This window comes from Amblyraja radiata, chromosome 24 (genome assembly GCF_010909765.2).
Source record: "Amblyraja radiata isolate CabotCenter1 chromosome 24, sAmbRad1.1.pri, whole genome shotgun sequence".
NCBI lineage: Eukaryota > Metazoa > Chordata > Chondrichthyes > Rajiformes > Rajidae > Amblyraja > Amblyraja radiata.
This window is the reverse complement of record NC_045979.1, coordinates 31,122,588-31,142,350: the sequence shown is the minus strand read 5'-3', so window position 1 is coordinate 31,142,350 and position 19,763 is coordinate 31,122,588. Positions and strand designations below refer to the sequence as shown.

The 19,763-nt window shown below is 44.5% G+C and overlaps 2 protein-coding genes across 3 annotated transcripts in view; both read right to left on the bottom strand.

Moving 5' to 3' along the window:
• Window positions 1-3,097: 3,097 nt before the first annotated feature.
• tmem81 (transmembrane protein 81) lies at window positions 3,098-9,113 on the bottom strand. Its single transcript, XM_033042202.1, has 3 exons — window positions 8,859-9,113; window positions 7,843-8,637; window positions 3,098-3,436 (listed from the first exon to the last, which is right to left on the bottom strand). Exons 2-3 carry the CDS (start codon window positions 8,308-8,310, stop codon window positions 3,098-3,100), a joined length of 807 nt encoding a protein of 268 aa, XP_032898093.1. The 5' UTR covers window positions 8,311-8,637; window positions 8,859-9,113.
• A 3,439-nt stretch (window positions 9,114-12,552) lies between these two features.
• rbbp5 (RB binding protein 5, histone lysine methyltransferase complex subunit) overlaps window positions 12,553-19,763 on the bottom strand; it is a 30,659-nt gene continuing 23,448 nt past the window's right edge. For both annotated transcript variants that reach the window (XM_033042822.1, XM_033042823.1), the window contains exon 15: window positions 12,553-13,613. In XM_033042822.1, coding sequence (XP_032898713.1) covers window positions 13,585-13,613 — 29 coding nt within the window. In that variant the 3' untranslated portion in view covers window positions 12,553-13,584. The remainder of the gene's footprint in view (window positions 13,614-19,763) is intronic.

Sequence of the window (19,763 nt, the reverse complement as noted above, 5' to 3'; positions counted from 1 at the left end):
CTGACACTAGCCCTTCTTTGATTGTCCACATTCCAGTCAACCTCTCCAGGTACTCCCACTCATCCACACTCTTGGGGAAATTTAGTGGGAAAATAACCTTCTACCTCTTTGGAATATGGGAGAAAACCTGCGGAAATCCATGACTCAATTCAATGATTCAATGTAGACAAAAATGCTGGAGAAACTCAGCGGGTGCAGCAGCATCTATGGAGCGAAGGAAATAGACAACGTTTCGGGCTGAAACCCTTCTTCAGATGATGCTTGATTGCCAATTGTCCCTAGGTACAGTGAAATTCTGTGTTTTTGCATCTAATACACAAAATACACCAGAGTCACCACTGTTTCTGGTGCCGACATATAGAAACATATAAGATTATTAAGGGATTGGACACGCTAGAAGCAGAAAACATGTTCCCGATGTTGGGGGAGTCCAGAACCAGGGGCCACAGTTCAAGAATAAGGGATAAGCTATTTAGAACAGAGATGAGGAAATACTTTTTTTAACACAGAGAGTTGTGAATCTGTGGAATTCTCTGCCTCAGAGGGCGGTGGAGGCCAATTCCCTGGATGCTTTCAAGAGAGAGCTAGATAGAGCTCTTAAAGATAGCGGAGTCAGGGGATATGGGGAGAAGGCAGGAACGGGGTACTGATTGGGGATGATCAGCCATGATCACAGTGAATGGCGGTGCTGGCTCGAAGGGCCGAATGGCCTACTCCTGCACCTATTGTCTATTGTCTATCGACAAGCTTGCAAAGTACTCACCAGAGTCATGTTGGTCTCTCTATGTTCTCGTTTCATCCTGCACTGAATGTTGTCCCCTTTATCCTTTATCTCTGCACTGTGGACAGCTTGGTTGTAGTTACGTAGACACAAAATGCTGGAGTAACTCAGCGGGACAGGCAGCATCTCTGGAGAGAAGGAATGGGCGACGTTTCGGGCCGAGACCCTTCTCCAGACCATGTATAGTCTTTTCTTTGACTGGATAGCACGCAAACAAAAGCTTTTCACTGTACCTCGGTACACGTGACATTAATAAACTAAACTAAATCAAGCTTGTGGGTCCGTTTCAATGTTCCCAAAAATAATTTATGATAGATCATAGAATGTTTTATTGCATGAGAGACCACTGCATAAATTAAATGTATTATAATTTCCAATGTTTTACAAATTATCCGTAGTGGGGCTTAGATAAATTGTCCCCTCTCTCCATCGAGGCTTTTCATTAACAAGAGAGGAATCCTCCTGGGTAATAGGCTTGGCAAATGTTATCCCGAGGATTATTTGTAAACCGTTTAAAGAATTCATTAGCCCCAAGTCCTTTTAACTTGATAAGTGTCTCTCTGTCAGACTCGTCAAAATGCTCATGACATTCAGAATAATAGCAAAATAATTAGATTTGCCAAGAACAGTCCAATGCAGAAAATATTCACTTCATCACTTTAGTTTAGTCTCGAGATACAGCGCGGAAACAGGCACTGGGTTCACGCCAGCCAGCAATCCCTGCACCCTAACACTATCCTACACACAAAATCCAAATTTTGATTCTGTTGTGGGGGGATGTTCTTGTTGAATTCTATAATGTGTTTTGTCATTTGTTCTTATTTTTGATTTTTCTATGGATGTACGGAAACTTTATTATTTCTTTTATTATTTATTTTATGTAAAGCACTTTGGTAAATGTGCTATATAAATAAAACTTACTTACACACACGAGGGACAATTTAAAAAAATTTCCGAAGCCAATTAACCTAGAAACCTGTACGTATTTGGAGTGTGGGAGGAAACCGGAGCACCCGGAGAAAACCCACGAATGGGAAAACGTGCAAACTCGGCACAGACAGCACCCGTAGTCAGGATTGAACCCGGGTCACTGGCGCTGTGAGGCAGCAACTCTACCGCTGCGCCACCGTGCCGCCCACTAACAAACATTCATATTCTGTTAACCATTATGTTACACACGTAGTGATAATATATTTAGTCCATCTTTAATAGAACGCTTGTACAGGTAAATGTAATTTCTGCATGTCGAAAATATGGGGAATTTCAGATAAAATAAGAAAACATAGAAACTGTTTCACCTTATTAATCGTGGTGTCAAGTAATTAATTGGTGGTTGTAACTGTATCGTTTTCAATGTATTGGCTAGAAATTTCTCTCCCCCATGAAACCTCCGTACTCATTAAATTAAGGATATTGACCTCTGAGGTCTTTGAAGGACACTCCCTCTTCTCCCCTCCCATCAGGCAAGAGGTACAGAAGTGTGAAAACACACACCTCCAGATTCAGGGACTGTTTCTTCCCAGCTGTTATCAGGAAACTGAACCATCCTATCACTAACTAGAGAGCGGTCCTCATTCCCATCTACCTTATTGGAGACCCTCGGATTATCTTTAATCGGACTTTACCTTGCACTAAACATTATTCCCTTGATGCTGTATCTGTATACCGCGGATGGCTCGATTGAAATCATGTTTTGTCTTTTCGCTGGTAGACACAAAATGCTGGATTAACTCAGCGGGACAGGCAGCATCTCTGGAGAACAGGAATGGGTGACGTTTCGGGTCGAGACCCTTCTTCAGACTTTCCCCTGTCTTTTCGCTGAATGGATAGCATTCAACAAAAACGCTTTACACTGGCCCTGGGTACATTGAGAATAATAAACTCAATTATATGAAAGTGGGGGGGGGGGGGGGGGGGGGGGGGGGGGGGGGGGGGGGGGGGGGGGGGGGGGGGGGGGGGGGGGGGGGGGGGGGGGGGGGAGAAAATTAAAGTATCATTGATGAATTAACCATGCCAGATAAACGGAAAGTTTTGCTTTTTATTGAGTTTTCAGCATTGATATAGTCCATCTAATCCAAAAAAAAATAAATGGATCTTCTGCAGAACAAGGGATGAGACCTGGAACGCGAGCTCAGCTGATTTTGTTCCTGACCAACAAGAAGGTGTTTTTTCCTCCCTGCTAAAAATTCTGTCAAATCTAGATGGATCAATGCAGAACTTCCCCACGCCTCCACACACACACACACACACCAGTGCTCCAGCGCTCCCAAAACAACTCAATTAAAAAAAAATATATATATATAAACTCACTAATTTTTATCTTTTTTTTGACACGCATAAAAATAAGATTCCAAAAGCGATACCGAACGCTCCCCCGATGGCCACGCCGCTGAAAATGGCCCGAGCTGTCATGCTGGCACTTTTAAAGAGGTCCTTTACATTTTTCCAGAATGATAGCCGAATCTTCTCCACTGGTTTGCCCTGCAGTACCAGCAACTCTTCCTTCTGGGCAGGCGACAGCACTTTCATGTAATTCAGCTGCACCAGGTTGTCGGGGATCACTCGGACTGCGATCAGCACTCGCTTGACGACCTGCATCGTCTTGGCGTTCTGCACCTGACACATGTAGGTGCCAGCGTTCTTCTCCTTTACATCCTTAAAGTGTGTGTGGGGGGGGGGGGGGGGGGGGGGGGGGGGGGGGGGAGAGAGAACAGACAACTTCCAGGTCAAGAATCAGAGTTTAAATTGTCATGTGTACAGTAAACGGAACATTGGAATTCTTACTTGCAGCAGTAACATCTATATAATGTTTCGGAAGGATGCTGGTTTAAACCGAAGATAGACACAGAATTGCTGGAGTAACTAACTCAGCGGGACAGGCAGCATCTCTGGAGAAAAGGAATGGGTGACGTTTCAGGTCGAGACCCTTCTTCGCCCAGAGATGCTGCCTGGCCCGCGGAGTTACTCCAGCTTTTTGTGTCTAACATCTATATAATGTCCATCAGAGATAGATAGATTGTTGATTAGTACAGATGTCAGGGGTTATGGAGAGAAGGCAGGAGAATGGGGTTAGGAGGGAGAGATAGATCAGCCATGATTGACTTGTTGGCGGAGTAGACTGGTTGGGTCGAATGGGCTAATTCCGCTCGTATCACTTATGATCTTATAGATAGTCACAAAAAGCTGGAGTAACTCAGCGGGACAGGCAGCATCTCTGGGTGAAGGGTCTCGACACAAAACATTATCTATTCCTTCCCACCAGAGATGCTGCCTGTCCCGCTGAGTTACTCCAGCTTTTTGTGTCTATCTTCGGTTTAAAGCAGGATCTGCAGTTCCTTCTCACACACCTATGATCCTATAACAGGTCTGCAAACACTGTGCTCATAGACAGCACACCAAACAAAGTTCAATAAAGTTAAAAAAAAATGTTACAGCAAACCCAGGCAATAACGGACCTCGATATAACGGATCTCGGTTATAGCGGATTGAGGTTCCCATTGCATCACCCCCCTCAGGATGTTTCCACTAGTGGGAGAGTCTAGGACTAGAGGTCACAGCCTCAGAGTTAAAGGATGTTCTTTTAGGAAGGAGACGAGGAGAAATGTCTTTAGTCACTGGGTGGTGAATCTGTGGAATTCTTGGCCACAGACGGCTGTGGAGACCAAGTCAGTGGATATATTTAAGGCAGAGATAGATAGATTGTTGATTAGTAAAGGAGTACTGGATAACTGTCTCATTTCAGATATCCATTATCTGCCGTATATTGCTTTTCAATTAAAGTTTGTGCTTATTTCAACACACTGAGGTGAAGCGGGAAGCCCACTTCTGTGGGAAGGTGAATTTTCCCCCTGGATAGAGTGAAAATTACTCTGGAGTGATTACAATACAAGGAAATTATGAATTGCATTTTAGCTTTTGTCCTCATTGACCATTAATAAGAAAAACATATGACATCACTGAAGAAACAAAGATACACAATTATTGAAACCATAGTGATAGAATGTTCTGACATGATCATTGACGTGTGCATTTATCGTTAGAGTTGAAGTGAGAATGGTGCAACGGGAACTTGAGGCAAATTATTATTTGGTGAGAATGTGAGTATGATGTGGTTTATGAAATATTTCTATACAGCGACCCTTTTGAGCCACGGTAATGTCAAATACATGGGACAATAATCTCCAGGTTAATTTACTTAAAATGCAATAGTTCTTAGAAATTGGGCTGGTCCAAGTTTACATGTTTCCATCAGGTCTTCCCTCAGCCTCCGATGTTCCAGAGAAAACAATCCCATGTTAGTCCAACCATTCCCAAGGGGTAAATCCCTCCAAGACTTACAGCTAATACCCTGTAACCTAGGCAGCATTCTAGTAAACAGCTTCTGCAAAGATTCCACATCTTTGTGGCCAGTTTGTGGTAATTGAGGCCAGTTCGTTGGCTATATTTAAGATGGAGTTAAATGTGGCCCTTGTGGCTAAAGGGATCAGGGGGTATGGAGAGAAGGCAGGTACAGGATACTGAGTTGGATGATCAGCCATGATCATATTGAATGGCGGTGCAGGCTTGAAGGGCCGAATGGCCTACTCCTGCACCCATTTTCTATATATCTATTATTAATGTTTAATATTTTATATGTCATTCCTAATTGTCACTGTATGTCATGTTGTCACTTGCGGGCAGAGCACCAAGGCAAATTCCTTGTATGTGAATACTTGGCCAATAAACTTATTCATTCATTCATTCCTTCTCTCCAGAGATGCTGCCTGGCCCGCTGAGTTATTCCAGCATTTTGTGTCTATCTTCAGTTGTATATCTATGCTGCGCTGGGGAGGAGTGGGGGGGGCGGGGGGAGACTTGTGCAGTGGGTGGGCTGGGGTTGGATAGGGAGGTGCTACGTTGGTAAATCACCTTGCCGTTCCGGACCTCTGCGAACGTCTGTGTGTTTGTGTAGGATCTTCTCTGCTGGCGGGTGGTCCGGTTTGTACCGAATTGCCTACTCCTGCACCTATTTTCTATGTTTCTATCTTTCCTGTAAGAACAATGCCCATTATGTATCATCGTTGTGAACTCTTCGATGAGTTAGCCACCATTTATCAGATACTGTGCTGTATCATTTTAAGGTCATAAGTGACAGGAGCAGAATTAGGCCATTCGGCCCATCATGTCTACTCCGCCATTCAATCATGACTGATCCATCTCTCTCCCCTAACTCCATTCTCCTGCCTTCTCCCCATAACCCCATGAAGATCTTATGATTCCTTATTACAGAGCATTTCCACACGTGTGCTGTGCAGAGTGCAGAGTGCAGATGGCGGAGTGATTGGATTGCAAAAGGTTAACAGTTTTGTCCTGAATAATGAAAAATCTGGAATCTGTCTACATAAAACCCCATGTCTACTGATTGATCACACAAACCCTTCACAATTGTACTTTCCAAATGGCTGAAACTGTTGGATTTAACCAGAAAGCTTTTGAACTGATAATTACACTCTAGCTTTGATATTAATGGTAACTTTGCTGGTTTTGACAACATAAAAGTCCATAAAAAAATGTTTGTGAGGATTTTACTTCTTAGTGGGTCAGGCAGCATCTGAGGAGGGAATAGACAGGCTCCATTTCGGGTTCATAGGTAATAGGAGCAGAATTAAGCCATTCGGCCCATCAAGTCTACTCCGCCATTCAATCGAGCTGATCTATCTTTCCCTCTCAACCCCATTCTCCTGCCTTCACCCAATAACCAGATAAAAGGGAGGCTACAGATTTTTGGCTGTTGAGTAGAGCAACTACTCGTGGATAAAAACTGGTTTTATGTCTGGCTGTGGCAGCTTTGACAGTCCGGAGTCGCCTTCCAGAGGGAAGTGATTCAAAGAGTTTGTGGCCAGGGTGAGAGGGGTCCGAGATGATCTTGCCGCTTGCTTCTAGGCCCTTGCAGTGTACAAGGTTTCAAGGTCTCAAGATCAGTTTATTGTCACATGTACCAATTAAGGTACAGTGAAATTTGAATTCTGCTAAGTGAAAAGCAACAAGACACACAACCACATAAAAATTAACATAAACATCCATCACAGTGGATTCCACATTCCTCACTGTGATGGAAGGCTATAAAGTTACTGAAAACCTGTACGTCTCTGGAGTGTGGGTGGAATCCGGAGAACCCGGAGAAAAACCATGCAGGTCACTGGGAGAACGTACAAACTCCGTACAGACAGCACACGTAGTGAGGATCTTGATTCTCAGATTAGACCCAACCAATAATGAAAGCAAATATTCTAGGCAGGGCCAGGTTTACGGTCAGGTTGAAGACTTACATGAAAACTCGATCATGGTATTCGCACAAATCCAATACAAATGGCCAAAACCTACACAGTGCCGGTGATAGATCAGCTTGGGTCAATATCAGCAATCCATCCCCAACTGTAGCACAAAATTAATTAAAGCAAAAGCATCTTGTTATAAATTATGAGAGGAATAGATCGGGTCAGAGTCTCTTGCCCAGAGTTGGGGAATCGCGAAGCAGAGATCATGGGTTTAAGGCGAGGGGGAAAGATTTATAGTAGGAACCTGAGGGGTGACATTTTCACAGAAAGGGTGGTAGGTGTATGGAACAAGCTGCCAGAGGAAGTAGTTGAGGTAGGGACTATCGCAACATTTAAGAAACATTTAAACAGGTACGTATATTGGACAGGTTTAGATGGATATGGACCAAATGCAGGCAAATGGGATTAGTGCAGATGGGACTTGTGCTATACTCGCTTGTACATCTCCGATGCTTACTTTCCAAAATGTAGAAACAAAGAACGGCAGATGCTGGTACAGTATATACCAAAGAGAGACTCAAAGTGCCGGAGTAACTCAGCGGGTCAGGCAGCATCTCTGGAGAAAATAGGATGGATGGGTCCTGACCTTAAATGTCACCCATCCTTTTTCTCCAGAGATGCTGCCTGACCCAGAGCTGCTCCAGCCCTTTGTTCTATCTTCCTTCTTTTGCAGATGGCCAGCCGCCTCAATTTGAGTTGCATCAACTATTTCGCAAATGTTTTATCGATAAGGCAAAGGAGTACCTTGAGAACCATCATCCAGGGTGTTTTTCTCGACCGTCGTAGGTACATTCTGAATAAGTATCGATCGGTGGTCACGAGTCCTTTTGCAAGTTTCCAGACAAAGACAAAGTCAGATGAGCCTAGCGTTTCAATCGTCTCATCCAAGCAGCTGAGGTTCATGGAGGAACCAATGGCGGCCGTTTTGGCGATCAGGCCACATTCCTGGCTGACGAGACACAGGGCGTTTTTCAGGACGCAGTTATTACGCTTTCCAGTTTGGCTGATGCCACAGTAATACTCGGACCTCCACCCCAGGCCACAGGTTTTGCTGCATGGGTTCATGCTGACCAACAACAGACCAGTCACCGTGATGTTCTCAAACTCAGGTGACAAGGTGCCAATGGGTGCCTGTTGGCTGTTGGCCAGATGATGAATCAGGAAAGCAAAAGAGATGAGGATAAGGCAGAGAGGGACAGGAGCGTCTGGCATTTCTGTAGTGGGGTGGGGTGGAGGGAAGGGGGGGTGGGGGGGGGATTCAGTGCTGCAGATTACCCAATTTTAATAAGGCTTTATTACATCAAACACCAGCACAATGGAGCACAAGGAGAAACAAAGGGTTGAGGTTACATTACAGCAATGATAGCAAGGTTTCAGACAGACAATGGTCCAGAGCTTGATGCCAAAATAACTAGGAAGACAATGCTACTTACAATTATGTTGAAATCGTCTACAAACTGCAGACAAGGAGTAGATCAGTGAATATTGAGACGTTTGTGTCCAAGTGCACTGTTCAAACTTGTATCAGGCAAAAGGAACCTTCCAAGGTACACACAATTGCTGGGGAAACTCAGCGGGTGCAGCAGCATCTATGGAGCGAAGGAAATAGGCGACGTTTCGGGCCTGAAGAAGGGTTTCGGTCCGAAACGTCGCCTATTTCCTTCGCTCCATAGATGCTGCTGCACCCGCTGAGTTTCCCCAGCAATTGTGTGTACCTTCGATATTCCAGCATCTGCAGTTCCCTTTTGAACAAAAGGAACCTTCCAATCTGCCTCACTATTGAAGGCGTTTAACCAGCGTGGAGATGTGATAGTTCAAGAAGCAAACTGAACTCACTGCAGCATCCAATACAATTATAACGTACTGGAGCAGGGGTCGGCAAACTACGGCCCCTGGGCCGAATGCGGCCCGTAACCGGGCGGATTTTTATCCCCGTAATTATCCAGCCCGCCGAGCGCCAAACTCTGGCTGTACCGCATCCTGCGCAAAGCCGCCGGCACGGCCACGCACCTTCTGCGAACGCGTTTAGGAAAGAACTGCAGAACTGCTTTGAAAAATCGAAGGTAGACACAAATGCTGGAGAAACTCAGCGGGTGAGACGGGCAAGGATTGCATGATGAGGCTGCCTCACTCGCTGAGTTTCTCCAGCATTTTCGTCTACCTTCTGTGAGCATGTGATTTGATGCCTGTCATCCGGGGCAGGATCCATGTGTACACGTGATAGATGTGGCCCGCCATCCGCTCAGACATGCGTCCTGGCCCCCTATGCAGAACAAGGTTGCATCTCTGGAGGACATGGAGTTTTCTATGCCTTCTCCATATCATTAAAGATAGGAGCAGTGTTGGGCCATTCTGCCCTTTGAGTCTACTCCGCCATTTAATCATGGCTTATCTATTTTTCCCTATCATCCCCATTCTCCTGCCTCCTCTCCGTAACCTTTGACGCTCTTACTAATCAAGAACCTATCAACCTCTACTTTAAAATCAATTCCACAGATTCACCACCCTCTGTCTAAAGAAATTCCTCTTCATCTCCATTCGAAACGTACATCCTTTTATTCTGAGGCTGTGCCCTCAGGTCCTAGACTCTCCCACTATAAACCAGACCAAAATGTATTAAGATAAAGACATAGGTTTAAGGTGAGAGGGGGGCAATGATTTAAGAGGAACCTGAGACCATAAGACAGGAGCAGAACCAGGCCACTCGCCCCATCGAGGCTGCTCCACCATTTGATCTTGGCTGATTTATTTTCCCTCCCAACCCCATTCTCCTGCCTTTGACACCTTTACCAATCAAGAACCTAAAGAAATTGTATCCTTTGTGTAACCTCAGTTTCCTGTCAATAAGTTTAGTTTAGAGATACAGCCCACCGATTCTGCGCCAACCAGTGATTTCCGCACATTAACACTATCCTATACACGCGAGGGACAATTTACAATGTTACCAAGCCAATTAACCTACAAATCTGTACGTCTTTGGAGCGTGGGAGGAAACCGGAGCTCCTGGAGAAAACCCATGCAGGTCACAGGGAGAACGTGCAAACTCCATACAGTCAGCACCCGTGGTCAGGATCGAACCTGGCTCTCTGGCGCTGTTCGGCAGCAACCCCACTGCCGCGCCACCGTGCCGCCCTTAAATTGTTGAAGAAAAATGTTGTTTAACAGACCAGACGCATTTAAAACCAGATTACTGTTTATTATTTACAGGAATTTAAAAAAACGTATGCACATTTGCTCAAACCATTCTTCTAGGTGTTCTGTACAGCGGTGTTGGTTACTAAATACCACGTTGTCTGAATCACTCAAATCCTCCGTGAAGTTCCTCAAAAAATATGCTATCGATCTGTTCGAATTGAATGCCGTGAAGGATTGAGCAGGTATTATTCCATCAACACTGAAAAAAGGATAATTATAAAACAACCCGACCCAAATGGAAGAGTACAAGTACAACAACTGTGTCTGACATAACCAGTGCCTGTGGGGTTTAAATGTAGAAATAGCTCTTACCTGCACACAGAGAGAGAGAGATCACAGCAGCGTGAGGATACTGAACATCGGAAGGAAAAGCGGTCCAGCCATTATGTGGTGGTGACAGACGAAAAATCTAGAACAGCCACCCCTTCTCTGAAGAGTTTATCAAAAAACTCATGAGAATCTTTTTTTCAGCTAAAAGTACCCACTATTCTGGATCATGCTACTGTTATGAGCTGCAAGGATTTTTGTTTTTTCCAACGATACCATCTGACTGTTCAACAAGATCAAGGAAAAATCCACAAGTTTTTAGGGCAAGTCTGTAGGAGTCTTCCAAGAACTCCTTTCTTTTTTTTGCAAAAGGAAATAGAAGTTACAAAAGTAAAGCAACTGGACTGCTACAGTGAGATAAGATGCCTTTGAACATCCGTACTGTTATGCAGCAGGAAAACTAAACACAGTCTGAATCCCAAGCCGAAGATGGACATAAAATGCTGGAGTAACTCAGCGAGACAGGCAGCATCTCCGGAGAGAAGGAATGGGTGATGTTTCGGATCGAGACCCTTCTTCAGACTGAACGTCACCCATTCCTTCTCTCCAGAGATGCTGCCTGTCCTGCTGCGTTACTCCAGCATTTCGTGTCCATTTTCGGTTTAAACCAGCACCTGCAGTGTCTTCCTACTCAATCCAAAACCATTCTGTTGTTTTGCTCTGGGCCAAGGCTTGCAAATGTGGGGGCCGTAATAAATTAGAACAAGTCGAGGAGAGACAGAGAGGTGTGATTTGACACTGCAGGGAGAAGCCGAGGAGATTAACAAAGTTATATTTAAGGGAAAGTTCGACAAAGACAAGTAATAAAGGCACTGAAGGAAATGGAGATGGGGGGGTTAGATGAAAAAGGATGGAAGGAGAAATGTGGTGCATGAAATACATGATCATAGACCAGTTTTAAAATAAAATGGTGTGTGTTTAATCTCAGTTGAAAATTGATTTTTTTATTTCCTCGGGTGGTGATATCCGTGACAGGAGGCGCCAGAAAGGAACACAATTGCTTCAATAGATCACTCAGAGAAGGGGACAATAGCCATTTTGAAACAGTGTCTCAGAATCAGCCCATTTCAGGAGTGGACTCAAGAGACACAGTTCAACTCCTGGCTGCCTTGTGATAGCCAACAGAACAATGCAGATGCTAAGTCTCAAGAAAAATCGTGGATTTTTCACTCAGGTTTTTGACACCAAGGGATTCTGAAGGTGCATTTCGAAGGCAGAAGGCATTTTAAACCCTCAGCTGTGCGTGTTCTCTTTTGCACTGAGGGTCAAGAAAAACGGAAGAATTATTAAATGGCCAGCAGAAAGGAAAGACAACATGCGAGGGAACGTGAATAGGAATGATGAGCTGATGAGCACCGGATCTTGATATTGGCGTGCATGTGATGGAGAGAGGAGGAATACCACAGATGGGACACACGTGAAAGTTATCCATAAGCCATGCGTGGCTCTGAGAAGCTGCTCGAGTTCATAGTTGCTCACGGGATTTTACAATTAAAATCAACAATTCTCAGTTGCCCATTCCACTACTTTGAACAATTGAGAATCATTGTGAGGTCTAATTTAGGAAAATCAATTAGACGAATCAACCATTTTTTTTAAAGACACAAATTTCAAAACTAAATTACAGTTTAGACAGGCTATCCATTCATATGAAGATTTCATGTATCTACTTTTATGGTGAGTTTTCCTTGTTGGAACACATTTCTATTTGGACACCCAGGTAAGAACCTTGAAGGTGCCTTCTAATAATGAACCCAACAGGGGCAGTGGGACGGCTACACAACTTGCACACATCTCTGGTGCATAATCTCTGGCATCTGTGGGTCGTGAGAGGCAAGGAGCTCTTGGTCCTCTCATGATCATGGAGCCAATTTCCAACTCAACGGTCTTGGACTCCCAAAGACGAGATCAGTGCATGCCCTATGATAAACACAACTTGTTGGCTTCACCAGAAAATCACTCCTTCTCCTAGTAGAGAGGCAGGAGACCAAAGGTAAGCAGTCATCGCCATTTGCAAATCACCTCGCCTACTACCAAGAGTTGCTCAACCAACAGAAACATTTCAGGCTCTGAATATCCTCAACCAGTAAGGTTTTTGGGCAGAGTACAGTCAGGCTTGGTCTGCCCATATTCGGATTAGGACCGAGTCCGTAGCAAGTAGCAAGAGGACACCACGCACAGCTGCAAAGTGGATGCATCAGGCTTCAAGAGGACAACAGAAACTCAGAAATGACGGTATCCATCTACATTGTAGGTCAATAAAAAATATTGGCTGCAGTCCAAAAACAATATTACCAGCCCAGCCCCTGCACAAAGAACAAAATCTATGACATTTAGCCATTCATAGTCAGCTGGTCAACAGATCAACATTACAAAAGATTAGAAACATAAACACCAAGGCATTGAGAAATTACTACAAATCTGTTTTATGAAAAAACGTGAAGGATGTTAGAGATGGAGCCGTAGAAATTGGTCTACACGAGTCGTCACGGAGCACCAGAGTAATCAGTGTTCAAAGCAGATAACCTTCCAGAGTCTAAAATAATTAATCATAGAAAACTCTTCAAATGCAAAACTGCATGAGGTTAAAAGAATCCAAAGACTAAATAAAGTTTCGGGCACTCTGCTGAACCTTGCACACGTTTCTGATGTGTGCCCTCTGTTACGGTACAATGTGAAATGCAACTCTACATATCTCCATGACATTTGAAGATAAAAATGTACTTCAGCTTGGCATCTCCACAGCATTGCTCAGGACGTGAAGTGGATCAATCGGCTTTCCAAGGCCCACGGACTTCAGAAGGATGGAAGGGAAAGCCTCTCGTGGTTCACGAAAGGTCCCTTTGGGTTGGGTGCTCGACTTGACCAACAGCCATACTCTTTCTGGACATTGCACCATCATACCTACTAAAGTACGAAGGCAGCACGATAATTGCAAGGATGAAGAAGCATCTTCTTACAACTTTACAGCAGGTCTGAAATGACGGCTCCTCCTGAAATTCCAAAACAAACACGCAATGAGAAGTGAGGCATCTGACAGTAAGAAGGCACCAAATTATTATTTTTTTCCCCTAATCGCTTCAACATAACTCGCGCAGTTACCTAGCCTAACGTTACTAAACGGAGGAGTTTCAAAACCATTATGTGCAATACCATGCCCAGTGGAAAGCATAAGAGTAGGACCCCGTGGAGTGGGAACAAGCCAGCGACCAAAAGCATTCCTCTTGTGCATTTGAATCTGTATTAATGAACAAGGACTAGGTCTCAAAAGAAGACCTAGACCTAAGGCGACCCAAGTCAGAAGAAATGCAGCAGGTTCGGATAATGATGCACAATGTTTGAAATTCAACACGGTTGCTTATTTTGATCAAATTTTAACATCAAACCTCTTTGAATATTTAGTCAATCAAAGCTCCATGGCACATATTACAGGAAGGATGTGGAAGCGTTGGAAAGGGTGCAGAGGTAGTTTACAGGAATATTGCCTGGAATAGGGGGGTGGGGGGGGGCATTAGTTGCAGGGAGTGGTTGGACAGACTTGGATTGTTTTCTTTGGAACGCTGAAGGTTGCGGGGAGAGCTGATAACGGTGTATATAATTATGAGAGGCATGGATAGTGTAGGCAATGAGAACCTGTTCCCCAGGGTGAAAAAATCAAATACTAGAGAGGATGGCTTTAGGGAGAGGGTCAAAGTTTAATGCAGTGCAATGTTTTTTTTATAATGTCTGGTTAGCGCTGCCAGGGTTGGCGGTTGAGGCAGATATGATAGCGGCATTTAAGCATGTGGATATGCAGGGAATAGACAATAGACAATAGGTGCAGGAGTAGGCCATTCTGCCCTTCGAGCCAGCACCGCCATTCAATGTGATCATGGCTGATCATCCCCAATCAGTACCCGGTTCCTGCCTTCTCCCCATATCCGCTGACTCCGCTATTTTTAAGAGCCCTATCTAGCTCTCTCTTGAAAGCATCCAGAGAAACTGCCTCCACCATCCTCTGAGGCAGAGAATTCCACAGACTCACCACTCCCTGTGAGAAAAAGTGCTTCCTCGTCTCTGTTCTAAATGGCTTGCTCCTTATTCTTAAACTGTGGCCCCTGGTTCTGGACTCCCCCAACATCGGGAACATGTTTCCCACCTCTAGCGTATCCAAACCCTTAATAATCTTATATGTTTCAATGAGATGCCCTCTCATCCTTCTAAACTCCAGAGTGTACAAGTCCAGCTGCTCCATTCTCTCAGCATATGACAGTCCCGCCATCCCGGGAATTAACCGTGCAAACCTACGCTGCACTCACTCAATAGCAAGAATGTCCTTCCTCAAATTAGGGGAATGGTGGGATATGGGTTGTGTGGAGGTAAATAAGAGGTCTTGGCATCATATTCAGCATAGACATTGCGGGCCAAAGGGATTGTTCTTGTGCTGTACTGTTAAAATTAAAATACAGCAAATAAAAAATAGTTATTTGATACTCAGAAGGCATATTGCAATAAAACACATTAAAAAGATAAGGGATTGCTATCAAACTCTAAATCAATTTTCACTCGCATGAACGCTGAACTTTGGTTGCAAACGTACAAGATTTTGATCACTGCAGTGTTTTTCCACAACTTTGAATATTTTGTGCCTGAAACAAACATTTTGATGGTTCTGCTTTAAGCAAAAGGAATCGGAAGATCAATACGATAAGAGTTCTCGTCGGAAGGTTGACATTTATTTTGCCACAAACTCACTGCCTATCACCAAACCCGTACTCTGCTTATGCCATCCGTTCTCCAAGACACTGCAATAATGACGTGGAAGATCCTTTAACTGGAAAACACATCATTTTAACATTCTTGTGGAGTTAATGGTGAGCATCAGACTGCAAAACTAATTTCATTTCAAAATAGTTAAAGTTAAACAAGGTTTTAATTTTCACTTCTTTGATTATCCATCCAAAATACCCCCCAAAAATCTGAGTTCTACCACTGGGGCATTCATTCCTTGGTCTTACCATAATACCATAAGTTTCAGGAGCAGAATTAGGCCATTCGGCCCATCAAGTCTACTCTCCCATTACATCATGGCTGATCTATCTTCCCCTCTCAACCCCATTCTCCTGTTTTCTCCCGACACCCTTACTAATCAAGAAATTGTCTTCACTGCTCCACTTGGAACTCTGCACAACTTGATGCTTATACATGCTGCAGTTTACCAGTGGATAAAAGATCACATGGTCTATATTAAAGATAGACACAAAATGCTGGAATAATTCAGCGGGTCATGATTCTTTTTTTGCTCCAGAGATGCTGCCTGACCCGCTGAGTTACTCCAGCACTTTGTGTCTGTCTTTGGTATAAACCAGCATCTGCAGTTATTTCTTTCTACACTAGGCCTATATTATCTGGCTTTAGAAGGAATTCACTGAAACATCATGGGAACAGCCATCGTTAAACAGGATAAACTTGAGGGGGGGGGGGGGGTAATGGATCCCCGAGCTGGCGTCTCTCATAATCTCGAACAATAAAAGGTCAGTCATTCAGAACTGAGCTGGGGGAAAAAATCCTTCTACCAGAGATTAAAAAACCTTTGGAATTTTCTACCCAGGGAGGGCTGTGGAATCTCAGTCTCCGAGTATATGCACAATAGATTCATCAATCTATTTTTGGATATTATAGGAATCAGAGAAAACAGAGAGAAATTAGAAAAAAAGAGAGAATGGTAGCAATGCAAAAGTTCAGCTGCAACATCACTGAATGGTGACGTGGGCACGAGGAACCAAGTGACATACTCCTTCTATTATGTTTTTTTTACGTACGATTTATTTGTTGAACATGTACCTCCATTTTACACTTTGAACATTGCTTTCCACAAATGCTTAATTTCGAACTTAGACTCTCGTCATTTCTCAGATACCCCTATTCCAAGGAAAGCAACATTTCCCCGTCTCATGTAAGTGACTCCTTCAGATCAGACAAGGGGCTTTTCTTGCATTGCCTCCTACACTTGAACAACTTAAATGTCTTTCGGGCGGCACGGTGGAGCAGTGTTAGAGCCGCCGCCTTAACAGCGCCAGAGGCCAGAGATCGATCCTGTCTACGGGTGCTCTCTGTACGGAGTTTGTACGTTCTCCCCAAGACCTGTGTCGGTTTTCTCCGAATGCTCCGGCTTCCTCCCACACTCCGAAGACATACAGGTTTGTACGTTAATTGGCTTCTGTAAATTGTCCATAGTGTGTAGGATGTGTAGGATCACGGGCGCAGTCTCAGAGGGCCGAAGGGCTTGTTTCCACACTGTATCCCTAAAGTCTAAAAATCTTTTGGCAAGCAGGAAACCATATTTAAAGTGCACAGTTTTATCAGCATCTCCACTGCCTTGTATTCTGTTCTGCGATTCAGCAATCTGTATGCTTTATTGATTTCAATTCCTCCCAGTTGAAAATATTTTCATTTCAAATCCACTGTGATTTATGGTGTTTAATAAATACATTTTAGACCACAGCACATCAATATTGAGAGAATATTTCCCACAAATATGAAAGTGATTCCTCTATGATGGGTTAATGAGAGTGGCGCAGCGGTAGAGTTGCTGCCTTACAACACCGGAGACCCAGGTTTGATCCCAACCACGGGTGCTGTCACGACAGAGTTTGTACATATGCCCTGTGACACAATCATCTCCTCCAAACTGGTTACCAAACACGCAGAACTGGGTCTCTGCGTATCCCTCTGCAACTGGATCCTCGACTTCCTCATCCACAGACCACAGTCTGTTCGTATTGGTGGAAATGTGTCAGCCTCGATAACAATCAGCACGGGAGCACCTCAAGGCTGCGTGCTCAGCCCCCTGCTGTACTCACTCTATACCCATGACTGCGTAGCGAACCACAGTGCGAACTCCATCATCAAGTTCGCTGACGACACCACTATTGTGGGGCGTATCACTGATGGGGATGAGTCAGAATACAGAAGAGAGATCGAGCAACTGTCCATATGGTGCCAGCGCAATAACCTGGCCCTCAACACCAGCAAAACCAAGGAACTGAAGGAGTAGGAGGGGGACCCACAGCCCCATTTATATCAACGGGTCGATGGTTGAAAGGGTCAAGAACTTCAAATTCCTGGGCGTGCACATCTCTGAAGATCTTTCCTGGTCTGAGAACACTAACGCAATTATCAAAAAAGCTCATCAGCGCCTATACTTCCTGAGAAGATTACGGAGAGTCGGTTTGTCAAGGAAGACTCTCTCTAACTTCTACAGGTGCACAGTCGAGAGCATACTGACCGGTTGCATCGTGGCTTGGTTCGGCAACTTGAGCGCCCTGGAGAGGAAAAGACTACAAAAAGTAGTAAACACTGCCCAGTCCATCATCGGCTCTGACCTTCCTTCCATCGAGGGGATTTATCGCAGTCGCTGCCTCAAAAAGGCTGGCAGTATCATCAAAGACCCACACCATCCTGGCCACACACTCATCTCCCTGCTACCTTCAGGTAGAAGGTACAGGAGCCTGAAGACTGCAACAACCAGGTTCAGGAATAGCTACTTCCCCACAGCCATCAGGCTATTAAACCTGGCTCGGACAAAACTCTGATTATTAAAAACCACTTTCTGTTATTTGCACTTTACCAGTTTATTTATTCATGTGTGTATATATTTATATCATGGTATATGGACACATGTATCTGTTTTGTAGTAAATGCCTACTATTTTCTGTGTGCTTAAGCAAAGCAAGAATTTCATTGTCCTATACAGGGACACATGACAATAAACTCACTTGAACTTGACCGCGTGGGTTTTCTGCAGGTGCTCTGGTTTCCACCCACACTCCAAAGACGTACAGGTTTATAAGTTAATTGTCTCCTACAAATTGTAAATTGTTCCCAGTGTGTGGGATAGTGCTAGTGTACGGGGTGATTGCTGGATGGCACGGACGCGGTGGGCCGAAGGTTCACAGGTTGTCGGGGCAGAATTAGACCATTCGGCCAATCGAGTCTACTCCGACATTCAATCATGGCTGATCTATCTTCCCCTCTCATCCCCAATCTCCGTCCTTATTCCCATCATCCCCGACACCCGTACTGATCAAGGATCTATGAATCTCCACAAAAGTATCCACAAACGGCCTCCACAGCCTTCTGTGGCAATCAATTCCACAGATTCACCACCCTCTGACTAAAGAAATTTCAACTCTTCTCCTTTCTAAAGGTGCATCCTTTGGAAGGGCACCGGGAGAAAAATAAAGTAAATAGGACGATGGGGAAAAATAAAGGACAAAGGACATTTATTGTCACATACACCAATTAGTGTAGTGAAATTTGAGTGAAATAAGATGAGAAAAATAAGAATGCATCACAAAATGAGTGAGGGCAGCAATAATAGAGCACAATTGAATACCTGTTTCCTGTCGTAAGTACGTTAACACCAGAAGACAAAGATTTAACAAGGTTGGTAAAACGATTCAGAGGCAATGTGTGTATTCTATTTTGTTTCATGCTGCAGAGCCACCGTGATTTTAAGTGCACTGCGTCTGAAAGACTTTTCTGAAACAAATTTAACAGCAGCTTTCCAAAGGGAATTTGATAAATACTTGGAGAAAATGTTCAGAGTGCTATGGAAGCAGACCAGGGCAATTATCTTGCAAATACTCCATCTAAAGGCCGACCGTGGTTTATCATGAACCAGCTGAGTTTTTAGTTTTAGTTTAACAGATTCAGAGCGGAATCAGGCCCTTCTTGCCCATTGGGTCTGCGCCGACCAGCGTACACTAACACTATCCTACACGCTAGGGACTATTTACCATTTTTACCGAAGCCAATTAACCTACAATCCTGTACGTCTTTACAGTGTGGGAGGAAACCGGAGCGCCTGGAAAAAACCACGGGGAGAGCGTATAAACTCCGAACAGACAGCACCCGGAGTCAGAATCAAACTCGGGTCTCTGGCGCAACTCTACTGCTGCGCCACTGTGCCGCCCCAAATAGGTGAACTTCTACCGCTGCACCATCGAGAGCATCCTTGCCAACTGTATCACAGTATGGTATGGCAACTGCTGTCTCCGCCCGGAAGGCATTGCAGAGGGTGGTGAAAATTGCCCACCGCATCACCGGTTCCTCGCTCCCCTCCATTGAGTCTGTCCAAAGCAAGCGTTGTCTGCGGAGGG